Genomic DNA, 17,126 nt, shown 5'->3' on the forward strand with positions numbered 1-17,126 from the left:
GGGGGGGGGGGGGGCGGGGGGCGTTGCTGTAACACTGAGCAATGTTCTATTTTTAATCAGACCTTGCAACTTTTACTGTGTTCTCAAATAGCGGAGAAGAGATCAAATCCTAGCTTCTTCCAGGTCCAAGCCATTACACTGACAAATTTAATGAACATACAGCATGAGTAGGCCATTCAACCCCTTAAGCCCGTCTCATCATTCAATTAGATCACGACTGATCAGTATTTAACTTAATTTTCCTTAATACAATTACCTAATGAAATCAGTTGATATCAGTTTTCAACATTCTCAATTGACAGTGGCAATATCACTATACTTTAGATCCAGAAACACAGACCAGTGGCGAGGACGACATTGTTTTAAATCTCACTGTAGCAGATGGTGAATTGGGTCTCTTGTGGCACAGTGGTAGTGTCCCTTCCCCAGACTGGGAGGCCCAAGTTCAAATTCCACCTGTTCCAGAGGTGTGTAATAATATCTCTGAACAGGCTGATCAGAAAATTAGGTTAATCAAAAATAAAAACATTTTCAATTGACCACAGCACCAATCGACTTTTAAGGAGCGGATTTTCAGATCTTTCATTACCATACCTGTGAAGAAGCACTTGAGATAAACAATTTGATCTCAAATAAATTATTGTGACTTGTATGAAATTATTGTGATGCATATGAATCACATGCTCTATACATCTGTGCATTTTCTCATCAGTCAACAAAGCAACAGTCAAAGGCTCACACAGTAATTCATTCAACTTATTTTTCTAACCAACCTGTTCTGGTATATTATTATATACCTCTGGAGCAGCTGGGACTTGAACCTAGGTCTCTTGGTCCAAGGGTAGGGATACAACCACTGCACTACAAGAGAGCCCTAGGTAATTCCTTCAATTTATACTAGTCCAAATTGTCACATCCTTCATCTCCTTAAGACCTTAAATACAGTAAGTGAAATTGATGGAATTGAGGAATTAAGAGTTGACCAGAACTAAAGGGCAGGACCAGGTGACAGCAACAACTTAATTGACTGCAAGGTGCATCAGAGTCAAGTCCTTTAGAAATCTAAGTGTAGCCCAGTACTGACGAGTGTCTTACTCAGAGGACATGAAAGTCCACCACTAAAGTCGAAAGTGACTACTGTAACAAAAACAACCTGCATTTTTATAGTGCCATTAACATGATAAAATCTATCAAGTTTCCACACAGGAGCATTACTAAACAAATTTTGATTCTAGACTGCACCAGAATAAATTAACAAAATCCTAACCAGAAAGGTATATTTTACAATGTTTTCTTAAACAGGAAAAAACAGATTAAGAGATTTAGGAAGAAATTGCAGAGATTAGGGGCTGGCCCTTTAAAGCACAATTATCAATGGTGGAGAAATTAAACAGGGGATGCACAAGACACCAGATTTGGAGAAATATGTATGGAATGAGCTGCCAAAGGATGTGGTGGAGGCTGGTACAACTGCAACATTTAAGAGGCATTTGGATGGGTACATGAATAGGAAGGGTTTGGAGGGATATGGGCCAGGTGCTGGCAGGTGGGACTAGATTGGGTTGGGATATCTGGTCAGCATGGACATGTTCGACCGAAGGGTCTGTTTCCATGCTGTACATCTCTATGACTCTATGACTGTAAATGCTGAGATATTAGAGGTTGAAGTAAATTACAGAGATAGGGAGAAAACAAGGCTGAGATCTTTAAAATCAAGCATTGCCAGGTGTCATCTAATGTCAGTGGGCACAGGAGGCAAAGGTGATTTGGATTTGAGGCAAGCTAGGATGGACAGCAAGAATAGCAAGGTTAATGTAGATAATTAATGGGAAGCTGACCAGGACAATGCAAGAAAAGTCAGGGTCTAAAACACTCGCGAAGATTTCAGTAACTGTTGAGCTGAAGTGGTAACAGAATGAGGTGGTGATTCAAAGTGGATTCTTGATTCAAATCTTGATTTCGGATTTGACATTTGGTTAGATATTCACTTTGGGGGTCAAATACAACACTACAGATAGTCAGGAAGATGCCTGAAGATATAAAAAGGCAAGAAAATCCAAGCAGTCACTTTTGAGATAACCTTTTGAGATCACTCTGCCATTTAGTAAGACTGTGACAAACCTTTGACCTTACTCCACCATCACACAAAATTTCCAATGTCTCTTGGTTTTATTAGAGTTCAAGATTCTATCAATCTCAGCCTTGAATGTGCTGAATTCACTGGAGTAGAGAATTTTTTAAAAAAATCTCAACCCTGAGGTAATTTATCTCCACACCTCAGCCCTTATCCCGGGACGACATCCCCTAGTTCTAGACCCTCCAGCTAGGATAAAGAATCATGCAACATCGACTCAGTCAAAATCTGATATCGTTCACCAAGACTAACACTCATCCTTTCAAACTCAAGAAAGCGTGGGACCCCTTTTTATAGATCACCCCATTCATCTAGCAAGAGGTCTAGTGAACCTTTATTGCACTCCCTGTAAGGTGAGTAAAAAGTGAAAATGGACCCAAGGACAGCCTGTGGTCATTGCAATGGTAATTGCAGCAAGGATTCAAGACTACATTTCATGTTGCAGTATTGTCCCCACTCCAAAGTCTCCTACTGAGTTATGGCTTCAGAAGGTCACCGAATGCTGACTGGAATATTTCAGTTGATTTTGATAGAGCATTCTCAGTATGCCTTGTATTTGTCTTCACTGGTCACCCATCCCATGTACAATCACCAACCAAACCCCCTCACTCCCATGCCTGAAGCAGACTGTTCTGAAATAGCCCACAGGCAACATGGTACCAGCAAGTCAGCCAGAAGCCACAGTTACCATTTGGCCAGTCAAATGAACATTTGTGCGATATTTCAGGGGCAATGATCATCAGAAGGCAAGTATATCCTGTAGATATGGGGCACAAAATTGAACATAGATATACAACAGGTTATCCATTTTGGTCAGAGGATGGAAGTATAGAGTACTTCTGAAATGGTGAGAGATTCAGAACATGATGGTATTGAAAAGGAATCTGAGTGACCTTCCACATAAGTCATTGAAAGCTAATGTGCATGTGCAGCAAGCAATTAGGAAGGCCAAGAGGGCATATGGTATGTCAGCCTGGAGTACTTATGCAGTTCTGCCCCCCTTGTTGCAGGAAGGGTGTACAGTACTTGGCACAGAAGAGGTTCACCAGACTAATTCCTGGGATGGTGATACTGTCCTATGAGGAGAAATTGAGGAGGATGTGTTTGTACATTCTAACATTTGAAAGAATGAGAGGCAATCTCACTGAAACAGATAGAAGATGCAGAGAAAATGATTCCCCTAGCTTAGGGGTTCTAGAATCAGGGAGACAGGAGCTCAGAATAGGGGCAAGCAATTTAAGCTTGAGATAAGGAGGAACAGAGGGTGGGGAATCTTTGGAATTCTCTTCCACAGAGGGCTGGCAATACTGAGTATGTTCAAGATAAAGATCATCAAATTTCTAAATACTAATGACATCAAGGGATATGGGTATATGGCACTGTTATGATTTAGAATGGCAGAGTATGATGGGCCCATGTTTAAAATTGCACACTCCAATGTGTCTCACTAAAGCCCTCTACAATTATAGCAAAACTATTTTACTCTTGTATCAGAACATTGTACAATGAAGACGATGCTATCATCAATCAACAAAGGTCATAAATTGTTTGCTATTAACTTTTAGTGTTACTTGAACAATGACAAATCAAAACAAAATCCATTTTTCTTTCCTATTCTGACTAAACATTTTCTCATTATACTGTCACCTCCTTGTCCATGACTTAAACCTATCTATATCTTTTTGCTGATACTTTGTATTCTCTTCACAATTTGTTTTCACACCTCGATTTGTATCACAGCAGCAAAATTAGATACATTGTGCTTGATCTCTTCAACTAATCCTTTTACATAAATTGCTACAATCTGAGCATTGATCTTGCAGCACCTGACAAAAAATGGCCTATTAAACTGAAAATGATCCATACAGAAAGTTTACCTTTGTCAAAATCTTTGATTTTGATAATAGCCATTTTGTACTGTTGAGGCAACAGAAACCTGATCAGAGAGACTGAAATATGGAGTTCCAGAAATGTTGGAAACAACTTCAAAAGGCAACACATTCAAGGTTATTTTGGAGAGGAGAAGGTGGAATCAGGTGATACTTGCGAAGGATAGAGGATTGAAAGAAACCTTGTAGAGGTTTATAAAAGCACGGATAGGGTGAATAACCAAGGTCTTTTTCCCTAGGTTAGGGGAGTCCAAAGCTAGAGGATATAGGTTTAAGTTGAGAAGGGAAAGATTTAAAAAGGAATACATTAAGGACAAAAAGGTAACTAGGGAGAGAATAGGGCCTCTCAAAGATCAGCAAGGCAGCCTTTGTGTGGAGCCACAGAAAATGGGGGAGATACTAAACAAGTATTTTGTACAAGTGTTTACTGTAGAAAAGGACATGGAAGATGTAGAATGTAGAGAAATAGATGGTGACATCTTGAAACATGTCCAAATTACAGAGGAAGTAGTGCTGGATGTCTTGAAATGCATAAAGGTGGATAAATCCCCAGGACCTGATCAGGTGTATCCTCGAGCTCTGTGGGAAGCTAGGGAAGTGATTGCTAGGCACCTTGCTGAGATATTTGTATCATCGATAGTCAGGGGAGTTGCCAGAAGACCCAAGGTTGGCTAACATGGTGCCACTATTTAGGAAAGGTGGTAAGGACAAGCTAGGGAACTATAGACTGGTGAGCCTGATGTCGATAGTGGGCAAGTTTTGATGCAGAGGGTGGTGCATGTATGGAACGAGCTACCAGAGGAAGTGGTAGAGGTGGGTACAATTACAACATTTAAAAAGCATCTGAAAGGTATATGAATAGAAGGGTCAAATGGTGGCAAATGAGACTGTATTAAATTCGGATATCCGGTCAGCACAGACGAGTTGGATTGAATGGTCTGTTTCCACACTGTATAACTTTATGACTCTATAAACAAAGTCAGGTGCAGCACCACAAGGTTAGAGGTTCCCTTGGCTCTGTCTTGACAACTTGTCCTGAAGCAGATCAGTATTATAGTAACTGCACCACTATAGCACTGACATCCCTGCAAGGCATCACGAGTGACCAGGTTGCTCTGAGGTCTATGGCTCAGGAAAACCCTGGGTTTGCCACATAGCATTTGTCGGTCTCTTCATTTTTTAGTCAGTGTCTATGTCAATACTACTTTCACCAATATTGAAGTGTTGAGCCACGGGGTGGTTGGGTTGATTGGTCCGGGTGTCCCATACATCGATGACTGTATCGACGCTGCCTCTTGCTCCCACGAGGAGGTTGAACAGTTCATCCACTTTACCAACACCTTCCACCCTGACCTCAAATTCACCTGGACCGTCTCAGACTCCTGCCTCCCCTTCCTAGACCTTTCCATTTCTATCTCGGGCGACCGAATCAACACGGAAATTTACTATAAACCATCCGACTCCCACAGCTACCTAGATTACACCTCCTCCCACCCTGCCCCCTGTAAAGACGCCATCCCATATTCCCAATTCCTTCGTCTCCACCGCATCTGCTTCCAGGAGGACCAGTTCCAATACCGCACAACCCAGATGGCCTACTTCTTCAAAGACCGCAATTTCCCACCAGACGTGGTCGACGATGTTCTCCACCGCATCTCCTCCACTTCCCGCTCCTCCGCCCTTGAGTCCCGCCCCTCCAACCACCACCTGGACAGAACCCCACTGGTCCTCACCTACCACCTGTATCATCCACCATCATTTCCGCCACCTCTAAATGGACCCCACCACCAGGGATATATTTCCCTCCCCTCCTCTATCAGCGTTCCGAAAAGACCACTCCCACCGTGACTCCCTCGTCAGGTCCACACCCCCCACCAACCCAACCTCCACTCCCGGCACCTTCCCCTGCAATCGCAAGAAATGCAAAACTTGCGCCCACACCTCCCCCCTCACTTCCCTCCAAGGCCCCAAGGAATACTTCCATATCCGCCACAAATTCACCTGCACCTCCACACACATCATTTATTGCATCCGCTGCACCCGATGTGGCCTCCTCTATATTGGGGAGACAGGCTGCCTACTTGCGGAACGTTTCAGAGAACACCTCTGGGACACCCGGACCAACCAACCCAACCACCCCGTGGTTCAACACTTCAACTCCCCCTCCCACTCCACCAAGGACATGCAGGTCCTTGGACTCCTCCATCGCCAGACCATGGCAACACGACAGCTGGAGGAAGAGAGCCTCATCTTCCGCCTAGGAACCCTCCAACCACAAGGGATGAACTCAGATTTCTCCAGTTTCCTCATTTCCCCTCCCCCCACCTTGTCTCAGTCAAATCCCTCGAACTCAGCACCGCCTTCCTAACCTGCAATCTTCTTCCTGACCTCTCCGCCCCCACCCCACTCTGGCCTATCACCCTCATCTTGACCTCCTTCCACCTATCGCATTTCCAACGCCCCTCCCCCAAGTCCCTCCTCCCTACCTTTTATCTTAGCCTGCTGGACACACTTTCCTCATTCCTGAAGAAGGGCTTATGCCCGAAATGTCGATTCTCCTGTTCCTTGGATGCTGCCTGACCTGCTGCGCTTTTCCAGCAACACATTTTCAGCTTACATTTAATGAAGTATTTTAAAATTATAAAAATTGTTGTATGGTATGAAACATGGCAGTCAATTTTAGCATCACAAAATCCCATAAGCACCAACGTAATAATGATCAGATAGTCTGCTTTAGTGTGGTTGGTCAAGTGATAAATATTGGATGCTGATCTCCAGCATCTGCAGTCCTCACTTTCTCCTTCATTAAATGTAAAGCAATTCAGCATTTTCCAAGATTGTGAAAGAAGCTGTACAAATGGAAGTTCATAGAATCCCTACAGTCTGGAAGGAGGTCATTCAATCCATTGAGTCCATACCAATCCTCCAAACCACATCCCTCTAAGACCCAGCCTTACCTCTGTCCACATAACCCTGCATTTATCATGGCTAATCCACCTAAACGGCAAATCCCTAGATATTACAGAGCCATTTAGCATGGACGCCAGTTAATCTGCATATTTTTGGACTGTGGGTGGAAACTAGAGCACAGAGGAAATCCATGTAGACAAGGGGAGACCATGGAAATTCCACACAGACAGTCACCCAAGGCTGGAATTAAACTTTCGTCCCTGGCTCTGCGAGGCTAACCATGAGCCTTCCTTTTCAAATAGAAGATGACATTTTAACTAAAAGCTAGGCCAAATTGTGCAGTGATGGGCTCTGTTACATGCTTGGGATTAGGAAGTGTGTTTTCAGGGGATAGTATTAAATCGAGGACCATCATAGCATTTGGAACTGTTTGTAATAAACAGGCAGAGATTAGCTCCCCTCCTTGCGCTACATTGGAGCCTGTCCAATATAAAGTGAAAGTCAATTCCATCATGCAAACTGAGGCAAGAGGCAGCAAGAACTGTTCTGCTGATAGTACTAGCTATCCTACCTCCTTTCATAAACCCCCAGGAACCTCTGTGCAATCAGGAATTCTGCACATTTTCCTCATCTGTCAACCCTTGTCTTCCACGCTGGTATCACTGGTTTCACACTCCTGCATCTTCCCCACAAAACGCCATTGACCTTGTAGCGTTAATTCAGTTTTTCTCCCACAGATGCTGTTGAATATTTTGTTTTTCACTTCAAATTCTCATAATCTGCAACAACCATGGCTTCGTCACCTGAGGTTGCTGATTTATAGGGGAGTTGGTGCTGTTCTTGTGATGTCACTGTATAATCCAGTACCCCATACTAACGTCCTGGGATGATAGATCAAATCCTGCCAAGACAGACCCATGTTACCACTGTCAATTGTCCTGAAAAGAAAATATGAGGGAGTACTGCATTATCTTTCAGAAGAGATGCTGAACTAATGTCAGGTGGATGTAAAAGATCCTATTCAAAAAGACTGAGCCAATATTTACCTCTCAGCTAACATGAAAACTGAGTTTAGCAAGGCATTTATTTTCGTTGCTGTTTGTGGGAACTACTGGGCCCAAGTTGGCTCTGGACTGGCTGTACATTACATGTGGGACTACACTTCAAAAGCAATTCACTGGCTGCAATACTTTTTGGAAACTTTTCTGGTCATAAAAGTCATTATGTACAGTTGAACTGTTAATATTTACAGTAGAACGTATCCCCCGTGAATTAATATGAACAGAAGGTCCCTGTGAGTGTGTTACTACAGATTGTCACTGCAGGTAGATTAATATCTACAGAGAGGGGTGCATTTGAGCATGCCACTATTCAAAGAGGTTTCTTTGACAGTGTTGATATTCACAGAGGGGTCGTACAGGCACATTAATATTTAATTACGGTTTGCTGTGAGGTGCTCATATTTACTCATTTAACGATATTTACATTGACAGAAGACCCCGTGAGGGTGTTTATGTTTACACAGGGCCTCTGTGAGGGTGTTTGTATTTACACAGGGCCTCTGTGAGGGTGTTTGTATTGAAATGGGGCCCCCGTGAGGGTGTTTATATTTACACGGGGTCCCCGTGAGGGTGTTTATATTTACACGGGGCCCCCGTGTGGGTGTTTATATTTACACGGGGCCCCCGTGTGGGTGTTTATATTTACACGGGGCCCCCGTGTGGGTGTTTATATTTACACGGGGCCCCCGTGTGGGTGTTTATATTTACACGGGGCCCCCGTGTGGGTGTTTATATTTACACGGGGCCCCCGTGTGGGTGTTTATATTTACACGGGGCCTCTGTGAGGATGTTTATATTTACGCAGGCCCACTGTGAGGGTGCTTGTATTTACACAGGGTTTCTGTGAGGATGTTTAGGTTTACACGGTGACCCGGTGAGGGCGTTTATGTTTACACAGGACCCCGGTGAAGTTAATAACATAGTTAGAGAGCTTGTGAGGATGTTAATGTCAAAATGGGTGGTGCTGGAAAAGCACAGCAGGTCAGACAGCTGTTTTGGGCATGAGTCCTTCATCAGGAATGTGGAGGGGAAAGGGGGCTGGGTGATAAATCGGGAGGTGGGGGGGTGGGGTTGGGCAGCTGGTAGCTGAGAAGGCAATAGGTGGATGCAGGTGGTAGATAATTGTGATAGGTTGATGGGAAGGGTGGAGCAGATAGGTGGGAAGGAAAATGGACAGGTAGGACAGGTCATGAGGGCAGTGCCGAGCTGGAGGGTTGGATCTGGCATGTGGTTGGGTGAGGGGAGATTTGGAAACTGGTGAAATCAATGTTGTTGCTGTGTGGTTGAAGTGTCCCGAGGTGGAAGATGAAGTGTTCTTCCTCCAGTTGACAAGTCGCTTTGATTTGGCAGTGGAGGCGGCCCAGGATTTGCATGTCATTGGAGGAGTGAGAGGGGGAGTTGCAGTGGTTAGCCACAGGGCGATGGGGTTGTTTGGTGTGTGCAGATCACAGATATTCCCTGTACTGCTCTGTGAGTTGCCGTCCTTTCTCCCCTATGTCGAGGAGACCACATCAAGAGCAACGGATGCAGTAGATGAGGTACAGAAAAATCTCCACCAGATTTGAAATGATCATTTAGGGCTTTAGACAGAGGTGAGAGGTGAGGTGTGGGCAGAGGTTTTGCACCTCTTGCAGCAGCAGGCAAAGGTGCTGGGTGTGGAGGGTGGGTTGGTGGGGCCATTGACTTAACAAGGGAGTTGCGAAAGGAATAATCTCTGCAGAACGCAGATAGGGGTGGGGAGTAAAATATAGTTTTGATGGTGGGGTCTGACAGAAGGTGCCAAAAATGGCAAAGGATAGCATGCTGTATCCAGAAATTCGTGGGGTGGAAGATGAGGACGGGGGGGGGGTTCTATGTTATTTGGTGGGGAGGGTTTCGAAGGCGGAGGTGCGGGTAGTGGAGGAAATGTGATGGAGGGCGTTGTTGATCATGTGAGAGGCGAAATTCTGGTCCTTGAAATACGAGGAATCTGGGATGTTCTGAAGTGGAATTGCTTCTCGGAGGCAGAGGAATTGGGAGTAACATTTCAGTTTTGACAAGGAGGTGGTCGGTCGAGGTGTAGTCAAGATGCTAAAGTCTCTCAGTGGTGATTATCTTTATGGAAGTCTATTCTGGTCACTCCTCTGAAGGAAAGACGTTCAAGTTGACAGGGTGCTGTTGGCATGGATCAAAGGGCTTGTTCCCATGCTACTAGACTCTATGACTGTATGTTAGTATTAAGATTCCCTGTGAAATTTGAAAGTATTTACAGAAAGGTCCTTGTCCCATTAATGGGTGCAGGGAAGAGGTTAATATTTACAATGTACAGTGCATTTGAGCATGTTTCCATTTACAGAGGCTCCCAAAAGAGAATGGAATTTTCAGATAAACCCTGAAATATTTGCATGTTGTGTGAATGCAATATTTCAGGGATTCTGTAAGCCTGGCATTATTTATAGAGGGTCTCTCTGAATGGGCAGTACTTACAGAGGATTCATTTATGCGTGTTAATATTTACAGTGGGTCCCTGTCCATATATTAATATTTACATAAGCACATCCCTGTGATCATATTAATATTTACAAATCGCAGCCTCTGTGAAGGTCTTCATATGTTTCCTGAGAGGTAACCTCACGTGCATGAAAACCTCCACAGAGGTGAGCATGGTAATACCTACAAAGCGTCCTGTATTCATATTTGCACTGAGTCCCTGCTGAGGAAAGTTTGGGAAAACGCTCACTAGAAGCCTTGGGGAGAGTTGGAGCTTTGCACGACTTCCCTGTTGACTGAGATTAATTCATTTGTAGGTAAATGCAAAGGGATTTTTTTTTCTTGCTAGCTTTGTGCTGACTTTTTTTTTCGCGCGGGCATAAGCTCCATTCTTCCTTTTCCCACGTTATAACTGAAAATCCAACACCAGCATTTTCCACACAGCGTGAGGCTGGTGGTGAAATCTGTGTCCCGGTCACTAATTAGCGTGTCATTACAGTGAATGTGTAACACGCCAAATGCAACCGTCAAATTCGTAAGCCAAACCGTTCAAACTCAGGAACGCTTTATTTTCTCTCTCTCTCTGGTCATCCGCAGTGATCATACTGTAGTTTCCTTCAAACATTCCAAACCAAACCAGAGGCAAGCAGTGAATAGCGTTGCACAACAGCACTGGGACTGCAACGGGACAACTGTTTGCAAATGCACAGTTTTGTGCTGGAATGTGGCAAGACTTGGAGCAATACGTGGGGACAACTGCAGTAATAAATCACCAGGAAAGCACCGAAATAAAGGCACCCCACCCCCGATGTCGGGAAAAAAAAGAGAACCCACTGGTCAGATATCTCAACAGAGAGAGCGATAGCCGGCAGAGGGCAGCAGGTGAAGGTTTCAGAGAGAGGAAGCAATCATTTCAGAACCCAGATAGTTTCTCTACACTGATCGTGCCCTTTCACAGTGCTGGGAAATTCGCTTTCAACACACTGGGTGCTATTTTTTTTCCCAAACATGCAAGAACTTAAAAAGCAGAGTTGATTTTGTTTTTAAAATTTGCGTTGCTGGGAACGGAACTGAAAAGGGCTTTGCCATTACAACAACAAAAAAAACAACAAAGCAGAAATTTCGTGTTGAGTTGCTTCCCCCCCGAGCCCCCTTTAAAGCATTCCTTTGTCTCCCAGTGTTTTATCCAAGCCCCGCTATCACCAGGAAATCCTTCCAACTGCTCACCCCGTAAATCAATGGGACTTCCATGAACACGCAAAGTTTCCTCAGTTGGTTATTCGCAGGTCAGAGAAATTAATCATTTCAGCGATTTCCCCTCGCTCCCCTAGTCTTAATACATTACAACCCAGAAGTGGGTTCGCGTTAAATAGTCACCGAAATAAAATTGGAAGGGGGGGGGAGCTGACATTACAGGTTTTGTATATTTTATTGTTGTTACAAACCCACTGGAGTGGGAATCCGAGCCCAGGAGGGGGGTATCCCAGCTGACAGAGTCTAGACTTCCCCCACCCCCCAACCTCCGCTTGTTCTGAACAATAAGAAGATCTATTTCACTTGAACCCAGTGAGGTCTCCCTTCGATTTCCGAACACAGACAAGGGCTACCACAGAATGTGAAACTGACCACTTCTCTCCCTACACCCCCCCCCCCCCCCCCATCCCCTCACAATGAACCCCTCTTTACCTCAACCCACCCACCCCCAACACAACCCACCCACCATCCCATCCTCAACCTCCCAGCTGATTTCATTGACAAGATCATACGAGAGACGGGGGGGGGGGGAGGAGTGTATTAATTTCAAGTCTTACCTTGGTACATCGGGGCCATCGGTGCAGTACTGTGTGCTATGCATGGCAGAATACAAAGGCAGTTGCTTCTCTCCTTGCTAAACACGGTGTCGATCTGCCATGTTGTGCTGGATTAATTTGGACTGTAGGTCCCTGGCTGCATCACTGTTCGGATTCATCCAGGGAAAGAGGGAGAGAGACACTGGGGGCGAAAGGAAAAAAAAACTCTTGCAAAATCAGTCATTGAACGCTCTCCTTTCAAGGAAGGTTCTCTCTCTCCCTCTCTCCCCCCTCAAGTACAAGACACCGGACACCCCCTCAAGAATCCAGTTCGAGTCCCACATACGGATCTGCCACCCGGCGATATTGTTAAAATAAAAAAAAACAAAATAGAGCCGGATTTGCGATTTTTTTTACCTTCTAGTCAACATGTCTGTGGGATTTCTGCAAACTTACAAGCAGAAAGCAGGGAGCCGGAGAGACATCAACTGCCTATACAGTCGATCTGTCCCGAAAATAAACCCTTTAGATGCGAGCTGGGGTAACTTAGCTTTGCTAAGAGGCCCAGCTCTTGGGTTTTTTTTTAATACTAAGCTTTGAGGGGGCAGGGGGAGAGGAAGGGGCCACGGAAGGTGGTGGGTTATGAGTCCTGCTCGAGCTCTGGGGCTGGGGGTCGATATTTCCAACACATTGAAAGGGGCATTGATTACTGCTCCCGTTCTTCTTTCGACTGCTCCAGGCTGGAGGCGAACGTGACGCAAAGTGAAATCCAACAAATGGAAAGGGGATGAGCCAGGGATGGATTTGTTGGTTGTCCATCTGAATTGGACACTTTTTAACTCTTTGCTGGCCGGACGACGAAAACAAATTGGGGTTTTAGTTGTGGATGGAAAGTGAACCTATGCACTTTAATGGCCACTCTCATCCCTCAGCCAGCCTCTGATAATGTGCTCATCACTCTTTTGTGAGAGTTTTCTGTGCAAATTGCCCGACGCATTTCTTACATTGCAAGAGTGACTGAACTTTAAAAGTAATCAGTTGGTTACAAAGTACTTTGGGACATCGCGAGATTTCGAAAAAAAGTGCTTTAGAATTGCAAGTTTTCAGTTCTCTTCTGCGTCTGTTTACAAATGAGTTGTTTTCCATTCATTCTCGGTTTGTCCATGTCACTAACAAGCCCAGCATTTGTTGCAGGTCTCCACCGTTCCCTTTAATAAGTTAGTCGGTGGGATCTGTTGACAGTGTCCCTATCTCTGAGTCAGGAGATCTGGATTCAAATGCTATTTGCGACAAAGGTGTTTACTAATATCTGTGAACAGGTTGGTCACAAAATATAGAGAAGAGCTGCTTTGTTGAACTGCCCCACCCATGTGTTGACCCTGTACTTCTCAGATGTCACTTTATTGAAACATACAAGGTACTGAGAGGGATTGACAAAGTAGATGCAGGGACGTTCTTCCCCTTTGTGGGAGAATCTGGGACTACAGAACACAATCTTGGAACAAGGAATTGCACATTCAAAATAGATGAGGAGGAATTTCTTCTCTGAGGTGGTCATGAATTTGTTTACTGCAGAGGGCTGTCAAGGCTGGGTCATTCAGTAGATGCAAGACTGGGATAGACAGACCTTTAATCAGGGAATCAAGGAATTTAAGGAAATGGCAGGAAAGTGGAGTTGAAGATTATCGGATCAAACGTGATCTCTGTGAATGTTGGAACAGTCTTCAATGGGCTGAATGGCCGACTTCTGCTCCTATGTCTTATGGTCCTAAACCAAGTGACAATGAAGGCAATAAAGTCAGCATTGTGGGTGTTCCTGCACCGCAAGGAGTGCAATGACCCAAGGAGGAACCTCACCACCAGTTTCACCAGGATACCTATAGGTGGGAAATACACCATGGTCTAGCCAATGATACCCACACAAGAATGAGTAGAAAAATAAAACTGAGACCTGGGTGACTTTGAGAGAAACATGGTCAGTGATGATCATCAGGTGTTCTTGCTGCTTCTTGGTGTGAAGCTCAAGGGTTTGAAGTGTGCATTTCATATTGCATGAGTTTCCTTTCCATTTTTCTTCAAAGGTTGTTGCCATTACATCTCAAAGTGTAAGGAATTGGACATGTGCAATGGTGAAGGTGATGAAAATTTTCATTTTCTACAGCACTGGGGAATGAGTCAACCTGAAAACCCTGCTTTAATCCAGTTATTGGTGCAGACAACAATGGTCCTGTAGCACTGTCCAAGTTAAGAATCATAGAATCCCTACAGTGCAGATAGAGGCCATTTGGCCTATCAGGTTTGCACTGACCTTCTGAAGAGCATTCACCCAGTCCCCTCCTCCTATAGCCACATATTTACCATAGCTAATCAGTCTAGCCTTGCACATCCCTACAAGCTCTGGGCAATTTAGCATGGCCAATCCACCTAACCTGCACATCTTTGGATTGGGGGAGGAAACCGAAGCACCTGAAGGAAATCCACAGAGACACAGGGAGAATGTGCAAACTCCACACAGACTGTTACCTGGGTCCCTGGTGCTGTGAGGGATCAGTGGTAACTACTGTGCCATGATGTCACTTCCCAAAGGGAGGGAGACCTCTTCACATCATTGTCAATGGTCTTCCATTCATCAACACAGACAAGCAAAATGAAAAGGTAAACTAGTTAATTGTCTCTTGCTGTCTGATTGGATCATTTTCTGCATACTTTGGGTGTGTGCAAAAATATTCATGACCATGTTCCCAAATAGTTGACTGTGCAACGCAATGTGATGAATTGAGATCTGATCAGGAGCTAATGAATAGACTAGCTACTGTTATGCTCCTTGGTGTAGTTTAATGTTGAAACATGCATACCAAGGAAAGACAGGCTGAGAGATATGCATAAATGTTGGTTAAAAACATTTTGTTTTATATGTTTATATAGATTTATGTATGCAATTTTAAAATCTCATATTTTGTTCAAATCCCTTGTTCTCTGGGCCCTCCCAATGCCTTCAACATCCTCCAACATCCTTGAATTCATTGAACATTGGCCCCCTGAACATCTCCAACTTTAATTGTTCCACCACTGAAGGTGATGCTTTCAACTGCCTCTGCTCCAAGCTCTGGGATTTCCTCCCGAAACTTCTGGAGTTATCCTCTGTCTTTCTTTACATTTCTACTTAAATAGTTATCACTTTGATCAATCATTGAGCCATCTGCCTAATGTCTCCTTAGAATCATAGAATCATGTAACAAGGAAACAGACCCTTCAGTCCAACCAGTCAATGCCAACTATGTCCCAAACTGAACTAGTCCCGTCTACCTATCCTTGGCCTATATCCATCTAAACGTTTCCTATTCATGAACTCATCCAAATGTCTTGTAAATGTCTGTAATTGTACCCGCATCCTACGGAGGTTCATTCCACGCATGAATCAGCCTTTTTTTAAAAGGATGCCCCTCATGTCCATTTTAAATCTTTCTCCTCTCACCTTAAAAATATGTCCCTTAGCTTTGAACTCCCCCACCCTAGGGATAAAGACTTTTGTCATTTGTCTTATCCATGCCCATCATGATTTTATAACACTCGATTTAGGGTCACCCCTCAACCTCCTCCAGTGAAAAATGTTCAGTCTATCCAGTCTATTTTTATAACTCAAACCCTCCATTCCCAACAACACCCTGGTAAATCTTTTCTGAACCTTCTCCAGTTTATTAATATCCTTCCTATTACAGGGTAACCAAAACTGCACACAGTACTCCGGAAGAGGTCTTAGTAACATCCTGTACAATCTGAACATGATGTCCCAACTCCTATACTCCTTGGCACTGTCAACATTTTGTTTGACTATGTTCCTGTGAAGGACCCCTAGATGTGCTTCCAAAATAAATGCACTATGTAAAAGCGAGCTGTTACTGTGAGATGAGGCTACTCGTTTGTAGAAGTTGCATGGAAGGTCCCATACTATCCATACTTAGAATCATCGAGTGACTTAAACAGATAATGCTGTCCATCATCATTGCTGGGAGCAAATTTCTAAAATGCCATAGCTGGACAGTATTGTTGGAATGTCTTCATGACATCTGCTGCAGAGGATCAAGAAGACAGTCTTCCACCACCTGATCAAGGGCAACGAGGAATATGCAACAAATACTGGCTTTTTCAGTGAAGCTAACAGAACAAAAATCCATTTAAAGAAAAAGTGATACAGTGGCATTAGATTTGTGGGAGTTACAATAAACATTACATGATGCTTACTCATCTCAATGCATATAACTTAGCCATACAAATCAGTAAAGTCCCAGATTCTGTTCGTTATCTGCATGATTATATATAGGATAGTAGGGAAAAGAAAACAAAGAACTTCCATTTATGTCTTATAAGTTCACAATATTCTAAAATATTTTGCATTTAGTTAAGTATATATAAAATGTAGTCAGTTGCTGCAATGTGATAAACATGGTAGACAATTACTGCAAAGCAAAGTCCCATAAACAACAATGTGGTAAGGAACACATTTATTCTGAGTAATTGAAATCAGGTTTATTGGTTCACATTAGGTCTTTTATTCCTTTCCATTTGGAGTCTTGCGCCCACCTTCAGGGAATCAGTGTTGGATCTTCTGCAGCACTTACACCAGGAAAGCATTCATTTCAGTGAAACCATCCCAGTCTTATCACCAACAGCAGGAAGCATTTGCACAGATGTTGCTTGTGGGAGTCAAGTATTAGCAAGAACACCAGGAATAAACCCTCTGTTCTTGCTCCAAAGTTAGCCATGGTTTTCTCTACTTCCATCTGAGAGCGCAAATAGGAACACGGTTTTAACATTTCCTCTGAAAGGTGGCATTTCTGGCAGTGCTATATGTTCCTCTGGAGTATCAGGCTGG

The 17,126-nt window shown here is 43.9% G+C and overlaps 1 protein-coding gene across 6 annotated transcripts in view; it reads right to left on the reverse strand.

The window, feature by feature from the left end:
- hipk2 (homeodomain interacting protein kinase 2) overlaps positions 1-12,967 on the reverse strand; it is a 273,548-nt gene extending 260,581 nt beyond the window's left edge. For 5 of the 6 annotated variants that reach the window (XM_043708959.2, XM_043708963.2, XM_043708961.2 and 2 more), the window contains exon 1: positions 12,275-12,967. In XM_043708959.2, the coding sequence (XP_043564894.2) occupies positions 12,275-12,293 (19 nt within the window). In that variant the 5' untranslated portion in view covers positions 12,294-12,967. The remainder of the gene's footprint in view (positions 1-12,274) is intronic. The other variant, XM_043708956.2, reaches the window with a different exon arrangement.
- Between the last annotated feature and the right edge of the window lie 4,159 nt (positions 12,968-17,126).

This window comes from Chiloscyllium plagiosum, unplaced genomic scaffold (genome assembly GCF_037043375.1).
Source record: "Chiloscyllium plagiosum isolate Xiang-an unplaced genomic scaffold, Cpla_swu_hap1 HiC_scaffold_19, whole genome shotgun sequence".
Taxonomy (NCBI): Eukaryota; Metazoa; Chordata; class Chondrichthyes; order Orectolobiformes; family Hemiscylliidae; genus Chiloscyllium; species Chiloscyllium plagiosum.